The sequence below is a fragment of the Malus domestica genome, chromosome 02 (assembly GCF_042453785.1).
Source record: "Malus domestica chromosome 02, GDT2T_hap1".
In the NCBI taxonomy this organism is placed as follows: domain Eukaryota; kingdom Viridiplantae; phylum Streptophyta; class Magnoliopsida; order Rosales; family Rosaceae; genus Malus; species Malus domestica.
Window position 1 is genome coordinate 7,550,467 of NC_091662.1, and position 11,867 is coordinate 7,562,333.

General features: G+C 36.4%; 2 protein-coding genes and 1 long non-coding RNA gene across 24 annotated transcripts in view; 1 reads left to right on the forward strand and 2 right to left on the reverse strand.

Annotated features, from left to right (window-relative positions):
- LOC103453840 (uncharacterized) overlaps positions 1–6,865 on the reverse strand; it is a 111,571-nt gene extending 104,706 nt beyond the window's left edge. For both annotated transcript variants that reach the window (XR_011572696.1, XM_070807418.1), the window contains exon 1: positions 6,759–6,865. The gene's annotated coding sequence lies outside the window, so the exon portion shown is untranslated. The remainder of the gene's footprint in view (positions 1–6,758) is intronic.
- Positions 1–8,264, reverse strand: part of LOC139189147 (uncharacterized) — a 63,433-nt gene extending 55,169 nt beyond the window's left edge. Inside the window, exons 1-3 of the long non-coding RNA XR_011572720.1 lie at positions 7,970–8,264; positions 7,747–7,823; positions 6,915–6,989 (exon numbers count right to left, since the gene is read on the reverse strand). This is a non-coding gene — a long non-coding RNA (uncharacterized lncRNA). The remainder of the gene's footprint in view (positions 1–6,914; positions 6,990–7,746; positions 7,824–7,969) is intronic.
- The window catches only part of LOC103453800 (disease resistance protein RPV1-like), an 88,414-nt gene extending 77,137 nt beyond the window's left edge, over positions 1–11,277 (forward strand). For 5 of the 21 annotated variants that reach the window (XR_011572643.1, XR_011572624.1, XR_011572627.1 and 2 more), the window contains 9 exons: positions 964–1,701; positions 1,948–3,058; positions 3,202–3,495; positions 3,633–4,856; positions 4,975–5,722; positions 9,977–10,045; positions 10,505–10,585; positions 10,685–10,749; positions 10,848–11,277. Coding sequence is in view for 2 of the 21 variants with exons in the window: in XM_070807378.1 (XP_070663479.1) it covers positions 1,184–1,701; positions 1,948–3,058; positions 3,202–3,495; positions 3,633–4,856; positions 4,975–5,232 (3,405 nt within the window). In the remaining 19 variants the exon portion in view is untranslated. Of the gene's footprint in view, positions 1–963; positions 1,702–1,947; positions 3,059–3,201; positions 3,496–3,632; positions 4,857–4,974; positions 5,800–9,976; positions 10,046–10,260; positions 10,418–10,504; positions 10,586–10,657; positions 10,750–10,834 lie in introns of those variants that run through there. The other 16 variants (XR_011572636.1, XR_011572637.1, XR_011572631.1 and 13 more) reach the window with 16 other exon arrangements.
- Positions 11,278–11,867: the final 590 nt, after the last annotated feature.

Consider the following 11,867-nt stretch of genomic DNA (forward strand, 5'->3'; position numbering starts at 1 on the left):
CATTATTCCTATACGTACCCCACCTTCCACATTTGTAGACAATGAACTTGTTTTAATGTACTTTTAAAATGACTGAAAGTGTTTTTAGAGAAAATATTTTTGGTTTTTAAAAGCACTTAAATGTTTTCTATAAGAAGCATTCCATGGAGAACTTTAAGTGATTTTTAAGAATTTATTAGCATTTTTACTAATGATTGTTTCTAAAAATATTTTCATCAAAAACGCTTTTAATTAATTATTTTAAAAATACATCTAAACGAGCTCAATGTCTCTGCTCTCCACATGGTTGCGAATCCGGTCTTCGATGCTTAAACTCGTCACTTTAAAACAGAGAAAAATCATGTGTGGCTCATTTATTCAGCCTAACTATTAATTAATTAAATCCAGCGAATAAAAAGAATACAACACAAAGACGTGGCCTTTGAAAAGAGGCAAATGGTTCGGAATTATAAAGTCATTGGTGAAGAAAAGCCATGGGTGATGACAAATATCAATGAATAATAAAATACAGACAAAACCAAGGTGAGTCGGTAGCTCGTCAAAGAAACAAAAAGTTCCAAAGGCATAACAAAACAAATTAATAAGATACATCTTCGTTCAATTAAAGACCACGTGCCAACAAACCATTTTATATTTTTCAGTCGTCTGTGTTTATCTTAGAATATCATTACGGATCGTTCCATCAAAAATAGTAAACAGTAGCTTACCACGAAACTTCCTCTCTTTTAAGTTAAAGGTAATACTTGAAAAATAAAATTTGTAAACTAATTAATGTCGTTAATATAAAAATAAGCACGCTAAATCGTTAATCAATATCCAAATAATAACACAATCGTTAATTTTTATGTAATTTACTTTACAAATTTAATCGTCCTGACATTACGTTTAAATTAATATTCGCTTTTTAAATGAAGTTGCTAAGAAGTTTCCTATCTGTCAACTTGACCCCGTTCACATTGAAAGGTTGCTGGTATCTAGGAAACTGCTTGGTAGGTAGGGAGAAAAGCATGAGGACTAACATGACAAAGAGAGAGTCCACATTCACATTGAAGGTGGAGGAAACTGCTGATTCCTACATAGCAAGATAAGTATGCATAGCAAGAGCGAAGTCTTGACACGAATACCAGTCCAGAATCCACAATCAATCCTTTGAAAGGTTCTTTAGTTTACCTGGATTTCTCCAATGAATAATCAACTTGTCCCCTGCTCCTCTTCCTCTTCTTCTACCTTTTGTATCGATAGTACTCCTTCGTGGAGATATGATGTCTTTTTGAGCTTTAGAGGAGAGGATACACGCACCACTTTTACAGATCATTTATACAAGGCGTTGGTCGACAAGGGAATCCACACCTTCATTGATCGCCAACTTGTAAGAGGAGAAGAAATATCACCAGCGCTCCTCCAAGCAATTGAAGAGTCAAGAATTTCTCTCGTCATATTCTCTAAAACCTATGCAGCTTCAAGGTGGTGCTTGGACGAGCTCGTCAAGATTCTTCAATGTAGACAGTCAAAGCAACAAATAGTTTTGCCAGTTTTTTATAAGGTGGATCCGTCCCATGTACGAAATCAAACGAGTAGTTTCGGTGACGAGTTCAAAAAACTTGAGTGCAAATTCGAGGACAATAAGGAGAAGATCCTCGCATGGAGGAGTGCTCTTAGAGAAGCAGCAAATTTGTCAGGACATCCTCTCAAGGAAGGAGAGTACGTATATTTCTTCCCCCTTACCGTGTATTTATATAATTAGTTTCCAGGAATAATATCATCAGTATAGTTAATTACTAGTGCATTTTGGATAGAAACATAGAAATATTTTCAAGTACACTTTTTTATTAATATCGTGTAATTTTCCTTTCTATTTGTTTTTACATTCTTTTCTACGTTTTTCTGAAATATAGCCAAAAAAAAAAAGTTCAGTGATTAATTGTGTGATTTGTTTTTAACTGCTAGCTATGAAGCTACGTTAATCGGCAACATTGTTGAGGATATCTTACTCAAAGTACTTGATGGCACATATTTGGATGTGGCCAAATACCCGGTTGGAATACAATCTTGCGTACAAGAGGTGAAATATCTTTTAGGTGCTGATGGAAATGGTCGTCGTGTGGTTGGGATTTGGGGGACATCTGGAATAGGCAAGACAACAATTGCAAGAGCGGTTTATAATGCAATTGCTCGCAAGTTTCAAGTTTGTTGTTTCCTGGCAGATGTTAGAGAAACATTGACATCACTTGAAGGCCTAATCCAACTACAAAAGACTTTTCTATCTAAAATTCTACGTGGCACAAAGTTGGAAATTGTCGGTGTTCATGATCGAATCGGACTTATAAAGAAACTGTCGAGGCAAATGAAGATTCTCTTAATTCTTGATGATGTGGATCAATTGGAGGAGCAGATAAAAAACTGGGTTGATGTCGATTGTTTCGGTGAGGGTAGCAGGGTGATCATAACCACAAAAGATAGAAGTTTGCTAGATTTTTATGGAGGCCAGTGGATATATGAAGTCAAAATGTTAGAAGACGACAAAGCACTTGAGCTTTTTAGTTTGAATGCTTTCGAAAGAAATAGACCTCCAGATGATTATATGAGCCTCGCACGACGTGCAATAGCCTATGCTCAAGGCCTTCCGTTGGCTCTTAATATTATAGGTACTCATTTGCGTAATAAACGTATAGATCGTTGGCAAGATATATTGGATGGTTACGTTTCTTACCATGGAGAACCTTATACAATTATTGAAAAAATACTTCGAAAAACTTATAATGCATGGGATTTTGGCCTGCAACAAGTTTTCCTAGACATTGCATGTTTCTTTAAGGGTGAAGATAAAGACTACGTGTTACAAATATTGAGAAGTTCGACGCTCAATGTACGTGAAGATTGTATTGAAGTACTCGTTGAGAAAGCCATTATAACTATTGAACATGATCGGATTTTGATGCATGACTTGCTACAAAAAATGGGTAAGCAAATAGTTTACGAAGAATCTCCCACTGAACCAGGCAAGCGGAGCAGGCTGTGGTTTTATGAAGATGTGTACAATGTTCTAACTGAAAACCAAGTAAGTAGAATATATGTTCTTGCATTTGATTTGGCATGATATTGAACAGAGAACACAAAAATTTTAAAACAGGGGTTGTGTTATGTTTGTTAATTAAACGACATGGTTTGTTAACAATATTTCATTATTTTTTTCCATCTTAGGGAACAGAGAAAATTAGACGTATTGTGGTGGAGTCGCTCAAATCAGATGTGAATGTGATACCCTTGAATCCAGAAAGCTTCTTGGGGATGGTAAAACTTGAAATTTTTATAAACCGTAATGCACAATTTTCTGGACGCGTTGATTATTTGCCCAACAGTTTAAGGTGGATTGACTTGGGTGAACCATTCATTAAACATACGGTTGTGCTCAATTTGTCATCCAATTTTCATCCAAGAAATCTTGTTTGTTTTGATGTGCCACACTGTGGCATAAGACAACTGAAGGAATTTAAGGTACATACTTTAAATTATTTTGAATCATATTATTATTTAAACATATATTTTATCTCCCAAAGAAATACTCAAGTGTTTTATTATATTCTTTTTAAAGCATGTGAACTTTTGTTTTGTTTTTGTTTTTGGTTTTATAGGATTTTGCAAAGCTTACACTGATGAATTTAAGTGGTTGCGAATTTTTGGAAAAAATTCCTGACTTATCCGGAAGCACAAACATAAGGAAGTTGGATCTAAGTGGCTGCACAAGTTTGGTCGAGGTTGATGATTCAGTTGGATTCCTCGATAAACTTGAAGAATTGAGTCTTAGTGGGTGCTCTAAGCTTACGAGGTTTGCAACAAGACTTGGATTGAGATCCCTTCAAGAGCTTGATCTCGAAGGTTGCACAAGGCTGGAGAGATTTCCAGAAATAGAGAAGGACAAGATGAAATCTCTGACGTATTTGAATATAGGAAAAAGTGGCATAAGAGAATTGCCTTCATCAATTGCGTATCTTGTTGGGCTTACGTACTTGAAGGCACATGGTTGTGAGTTGCAAAATGTCCCCGAGTTATCCGGAAGCATAGAGTACTTGGATCTTAGTGGGTGCTCTAAGCTTACGAGGTTTGCAACAAGACTTGGATTGAGATCCCTTATAGAGCTTGATCTTTCTGGTTGCACAAGTTTGGAGAGATTTCCAGAAATAGAGAAGGACAAGATGAAATCTCTGTCGTATTTGGAGATGGGAAAAACTGGCATAACAGAATTGCCTTCATCAATTGCGTATCTTACTGGGCTTATAGACTTGAATGCAAATGGTTGTGAGTTGCAAAATGTCCCCGACTTATCCGGATGCCCAAACATAGAGCACTGGGATCTAAGTGACTGCACAAGTTTGGTCGAGGTTCATGATTCAGTTGGATTCCTTGATAAACTTCAAAATTCTCTCCCTCTCGGAGGTTGCAGAAGGCTCGAGAGTTTCCCAGAAATAGAGGGAAAGAAGGCTCGGAGGTTACAGCTGTCTCTTAATCTTTCCGGATGCAAATTATCAGAAAGTGATTTCCTTGTGCCTCTTGATTGCTGGTCCGAATTAAGAGAACTTAATCTGTCGAGAAACAATTTTGTTAGCCTTCCGGATTGTATTAGCGAAGCTGTCAACTTGAAGACATTTGACTTGAGGGATTGCAAGACGCTTCGGGAAATTCCAGTCCTTCCACCAAAACTAGAATCGTTACATCTGGATGATTGCACATCATTGGAGAAAATTCCAAAACTGCCCCCGAGGCTTAGGCTTCTTGACCTGTCTAACTGCTCTAGACTAAGTGGTGATGAGGTGGCAAAGTTGTTAGCGGCAAAGTTGGAAAACGAGTGGTTGAATGAGGTTGGTCTCTCTTCTTCTTAATTTATGTTCAAATGAAAATTAATTTTGTTGATACTTGAAAGAGAGATCAGATCACAAATGTTTGTTATTTGTTAACTATGTATATCTATAATTGCAGGAAATTGGTCCGCGCTCTCAATTGAACATTATTTACCCAGGAAATGAAATTCCAAAGTGGTTCAGCTATACCTCTAACCATCCCACAACCATTCAACCTCCACTAAAACATCCACGGGATGTATATGACAGTGAATTTCGTTTTGAAATTCCTCTAAAATTACAAGTGGGGGAGACGTTAACTGGATTGTTGGCTGTATCTTTTGTTCTTGAACCATCGACTACCCCAATGCTTTTTATCATCATTTTAAGGAGCTAAAGGCAACTCATGTGATTGTTACGACATTGAGTTTATGGAAGAAGGAGATGCAGGGAGATATTTGTCAAGTTGGAATTCGTATGTGCAAAGAGCGTCCCATTAAACGCTGCGGCGTGCACTCCCTATTGCGCAACCAAAACAGTGGATCCTCACCTTCGGAGGATGAGGAGGATGAGGAGCAAGAGCAAGAGCAACCGTCCGACTCAAATGTTCCTTTTGATATTGAGGAGGATGAGGAGCAGCTTCACTTGCCTCTGAGACCACCGAGCAGTCTTGGGAAGAGGCCTCGTCCACGTGGATCCTCAGATATCGTCGATGATGCATATGATCAGCAACAGCAATGGCTTTCCTCATCTTCGGAGCCAGCAGATGATCATCCAAAACGCAGACAGATTGATCTCAATGTTCCTTTTGATATTGAGGAGGATGAGAAGCAAGAGCAACCGACTGCTTCAGATGATCCGCAATTTCTGATTTCTTAGGAGTTTGGGTACGTACATATTGGTTTGCACTTTACTAATCTCTAAAACTAAGAGACGGTTTGATGACCATTTCATTGTTCTATTATCTTGCGTTTGCCTTTCTGTCTTCTTTTTATATATATAAACTACATATTAATAGAACATTCATTGTTAACCAAACCCTCACCTACATGTGATTTCAAACTATCAAAATTTTGCTGTTTTTTTTTTAAACCTCACCTACATGTGATTCTATCAAATCTCTAATTAAAAATAAATAAATTAAAGCTCTCTCCCCACTCCAACATTCTCTCTCTCTTCCTCTCTCCTACTTTAAAAACAAAAATAAAAAGCTTTCATGCACACTTTGTGTGTGGTTATATGCTATAGTATATGATAAAAAAAATTAGTAACTAAAACTCAATTGGTAACAACTAGCGACTGTTAACAAAAATCTACTAATCACAACTTCAAATCAAAGACTTCTTCCATTCTATCATTTACACTTGCTTTTCTCTTACCTAAAATCTAAAAATATCATCAATAAAAAACGGAAATATCATTAGGCTGATGAAATCAATGGAAAGTTGTTTCTACAAGATAAAGTCGTCTACAAATCAACTCAAAGTTGATATCAATAGAAATCTACGGAGCTAAGCTGGTTTGTACATTATTATGAAAAAGCATGAACAACGGACTTCCAAACAACCATGTAGGAACTTCCAATTCAGTCCTCAAATGCCAGCAATGGAGAAAAGCTTCTCCAACATTTGCTCCTCAGTAATATAATATTAGCCTTCAATATGCAGAAACCACATTTGTATCCTAAAGATATCTGTGACTGTGAGTGAGTAAGCCACAGCCCTCGACTAACAAAACCAAATTCTAATTAGTTCAAACAAACAACAATGGAAGGAAAACATACTTCATATTCATATACCACAGAAGTAGACAGAGTAGATAAAACCTATAAAGAACTATTCGTTTCACCCCAATTCATCTACCTCCAACATAAATTATTTACTTTGTAAACTATTTCATATTTGTTTCCCTTCTTTCACTCACCTTGACCCGCCATCATACTCTATGAGTTTGACTGCAGTGCTCAAACAACACCTATACGACTCAACTCTTCTACGTGAACTAACTTGAAAAATGTTACCATGAGAATCGGAAGAGAACATCTGCACTAGTAGTTAAACACATACAACCTTTGCATACCTCAGTTTACTTTTAACTTTGAACTGACATCGAAGGATAATGTTGAATCAATAGGATCATTACCTCCTCAGCAATCTGTTGATAAATGAGAACAAAAACGAATAGGATTATACACTGAAGGGTTAATATTCTAGAAATCACAAAAACATGGAAACCACAACAGTCGAGCATCCAAAAGAAAGGCATGATGTGTACTTTTTCAGTTAATCCAGGCCTTTTTCAGATACACGAATGAAAGAAGTAATATGAATTCAACACTAATTACCTAAAAACTTGGTTTTATTCAGATATATAAACCTACAAGGAGAAATGGGATTATAAGTACAAAATTTCTACAAGGTGATCAAAGAACTACATCATTTGGATGAACATGTAAAGCAACTACTCCTCTGTTCCTGTCTTTATTAATCAAGTATCCACACAGAGACGGTAGAATTGTAGGACTACTGTTTAATCACGAGTCGGGGATCATCTAAAGTGAGAAAACTCCTTCACATACACATTTAAATACAATTAACTGAATAGCCATGGCATTAAAATCAATCATTCACTTTCTAATTTATAAGTAGCAACAAGAGCATCTCTCTCTTAAATTCCCTCGCTATCTCCACCAGCTGTTGATTTTGTGAACAATAAAGGACCCATAAAAGGCAAAAGGCAAGACACCGTAGGCTGCAACTTTAACCCAAACTCCATCCCAGTAAATCTAACCAAACTTAGAGAAAAAATAAAAAAATAAAACGAACTGAAACGAGGCATTTTGTGAGTTTCTAGGGTTCTATACGATGCGAAACTTAAAACGAAACTTAGAGAATTTAGATTTATGACTTACGTATTAACAACCAGAAATCGCAGCCTCAAAATTATGAAATCGTAGCCTCCAATATTCAAAATCGCAGCCTCAAATCTCTGAAATCATAGAAATACAAATTATTCATGAATCAATCCAATCAGTTCTTCGAAAACGAAATAAAAAACAAATTCAGAAAAATGAAAGAAAAAAAAAAGCGAATCGAAACAATTCAATCCAATCATAAGAAACGATTCAAAATTACCTCGGATCTCAACAGACCAGAGAGTCCTCTGCAGATCGAATTCGCAATGGACTAGTGGGAAACGAGTCGAAATTGTATTGAAAGTAGAACATCTCTGAAATCGTAGCTTCAAAATCGACGGAAAAGCCATGGGAGAGAGCTCGACAAGTTGGACGGAGAGAGCTCGACGAGTTGGAGGGAGAGCATCTCTCTCGACGAGCTGGAGAATTTGTTGTCGGAAAATATAGGGAAGGTAGACAAGTTCTAGAGAAATGTGAAAGAGAGAAATGGAAACAAGTTTAAAAATTTAGAGATATGTTAGCTTTTAATGTGGGTGGGTGAAGGAAAAAATGAAAACGTAAAAATTTCGTTTATTCAAAATTACATTACTGTCATGATTTTATTTTGTGATAAAAAATTACATTATGTTTGTTCTTTCTTTAGGGGAAGAGATTTTGTAAACATGTAATTCAGATAAGACTATATACTTTTTGGGAGAGATTAGGCAATCTCCAACTGAAGGGTCTAAAGGGCCAGAGAGCCGAAAATAACCCTAAAACCGTCTCTAACCGAGAGCTAGGCCAGAGGGCTCGGGAATCTCGGAGGGCCCCACGGAATTTCAAAGGGCCAAAGGGCTGCTTTCAACCAGCCAGCCAGCCCTGGGCTGGCTATTTTTTTTTTTATAATTTTCTTATTGCTGTCGGTTGTAACCGACAGCATTAATAAAGGTTTTATTAATACTGTCGGTTATAACCGACAGTAATAGTTTGAATTTTTTTTTATACAATGGCTAGTAGTTGTATTCATTTTTTTTTCATTTTTTATCCTTTTCATATGAATCAAATTTTGTTTCATATTTTTTTTAAATTTCATTATTTTTCCTATAACTTCTATTTCACAAAATTTGTTTCATATTTTTTTTTAAATTCCATTTTTTTCCTATAACTTATATTTCACAAAATTTGATTAATATTTTTTTATATAACTTCTATTTTACAAAATTTGTTTCATATTTTTTTTAAATTCCATTTTTTTCCTATAACTTCTATTTCACAAAATTTGTTTCATTTTTTTCCTATAACTTATATTTCACAAAATTTGATTAATATATTTTTTTTTTCATATAACTTCTATTTTACAAAATTTGTTTCGTATTCTTTTTAAATTCCATTTTTTTTCCTATAACTTATATTTCACAAAATTTGATTAATATTTTTTTTTCATATAACTTCTATTTTACAAAATTTGTTTCATATTTTTTTTAATTCTATTTTTTTCCTATAACTTCCTAGGCCATTATACAACATTAAATTAAATTAAGTAACATGAAACAACATGAAACAATATGAAACAACATTAAATAACATCAACCAACATAAAAATTATACAACATAAAAAAAACATTTAACAACATTTTTAAAAACATAAAACGTAAACGCCTACTCGTCACTTAGCCGTTGGATTTGAATTTAAGTTGTAGTTTTAAAATAATAAATTATGTTTAGCCCTATGACCCTTTGGCCCTCGGTTGGAGATGGTTTTTTGTGACAGGGCTAAAACGTGCTCTCTAGCCCTCTGGCCCTCGGTTAGAGACGGAGGCAAATATAGCCCTGTACTGTTTATTAAAATATTAATATCTTGAAGAATCTTGGAGGGTCACGCCCTTGGGATAGTGTAATGCGACCAATAACTATGCTAGATTCATTTATTCTTTTATTTACACTGTGATTGGTTATATGATGAAACTTCTGTAAATGTTGTTAAGAACAAGAATGGTAAAAATCATTGAAGGGCATGTCATATATTGGTTGTCTCAATGTAAATTTGTGTTGGAATCTAGTCAGCTTCTTTGAAATGATGTGTCGTAATTTATAACTAAACCTAGTCTTGTCCACTGAGCTTGAGAGTTGAGTTTCTTAATTTTAGAAACGTTTAACAAGTGCAAAGTTATTGCATTGCGAAAGAATAAGTTTGAAACGTTTAACAGGTGCTGTTTTTAACGAAATCTTGTTTTTCGTTTTTGGACAGAACCGTGATGGCTTTGTTAGGGGGGAAGGAGCTGGCGTTTTGCCTCTGGAAGAGTTAGAACATGCTAAGGTATTTTCTAAATCTATGACCTTGGCAATGGCAATTGGGTGTCTGTCTGGATATCCTTTTTTTCTGTTAAGGTTGTAGGTGCAATGACCGTAGGGACGTTCTGTATCCTGTGGTTCCCTCAAGCTCTATGGTCTCACAAACACGTTTTCTAATCATTCATCTCTATCTTACTAAGCAATATGGTGTTTTTTATTTATTAATGTCCTTGGAAACAGGGGCCGGGGTTATTCTCTGCTTTGAAAAGGCTTTAGAACAGTCTGGGGTGTCTAGGGAAGATGTTAATTACATTAATGCACATGCTACATCCACACTGGCCGGAGATCTCAAGGAGTATAATGCTCTCTCAATCATTGTTTTGGCCAGAATCCTGATGTAACAACAATACATAACATGCATTATCTGTTTTCTTAATTCCTGTATTTCCATGTTATTTTTCGATGAGATCTTTACGTTTTACAGTTGAGAGTGAACTCTACAAAATCCATGATTGGTCACCTACTGGGAGCCTCTGGTGCTGTAGAAGCTGTTGCAGCAGTACAGGTAACTTACGTGATGTTTTCAAATTGGAAAAAGTGTACTATTTTTAGACCTTATGTGTAAGACCATATACAGTACTTGTTTGTTTGGCTTGAAGTGTAGTTCTTGACATGTTAACTGGGCGGATGCATCCAAATATCAATCTGGAAAATCCAGATGAGGGCGTGGTATGTTGTCTTCTGTTCCCTTGTCACCCTTTTCTGGTATATAATGTCCAATGAAAGTGTACTTGGAATCCTCTCATTCTGTCAGCACATGAATGCAGGATACAAACTACTAGTGGGCCCAAAGAAAGAGAGACTGGACGTTAAGGTGGCATTGTCTAACTCATTTGGGTTCGGTGGCCACAACTCATCGGTCTTGTTTGCCCCATACAAGTAGAAACACAGATCTACTGTGCTACTCCAACCTTTGCTGCAATCGTACTGAAGGTATGTTTGCGTACAGCCACCCTTTTGTTAGAACTTAAAAGGAATCGTACTCATCGGTCATTGAATCACTGCTACGGCAATAGTTGCCTTGTTTGATTTTGGTTTTCTTGTACAAGTAATTGGCTGATCAGATAATTGTAATGAAATTTAGTCCGCAGTTGGATGACTTTACGTTCTTTGAGTTCCGACCTACTTGTAACTTCTTTCCAAATTTTAATTTTCATAGATAACTCTCAGTCAGGGAAACAGAAATCCCCTTTGCTACATATTTGCCTTGAAACTGTAGTTCTAAGTAGTCCGTTATTCAGTTCGGTAGATATTATACTTGGGACCGTTTCAACTTCTTTATTATGTCTCTACACTTTTTAAACTTCAAGTCTTTAGCGGAGAGGGCCCATATTACCTGCCTAACCCCTCATTCCGAGGGACCGTAGATGGGAAAGCGCCTTCTAAACCACCCCATTTATCCAAAAGAGAAGGAAAGTGACCTATTTACTTGCATGACCCCTGTAGATTTTACCCTATCTACACTCGAAACCAATCCCCTATCGGCCATGCCGCCACGCCGCAGAACGGGAGCTCGTGCTCTAGCTGAGAAGCACCCTCCACCCACTTCCCCCCTTTCCGTGTGCTCAAAAGCCCGCCCGCCCGGTTTATAAGCCCTTTCCGATTCCCTCACCCAATATCATGAGAAGTAAGCCTAGCAGACCCAGCCTTAACCTGTCCCAGGTTATAATGACTAATAAGCATTTAGTCACAACCACTCTTCGTGACCAAAAAAAAAAAATAGGAACAACTAGCGACTGTAACGAAAATCTATTAATCACAACTTCAAATCAAGACAAATATCTTCA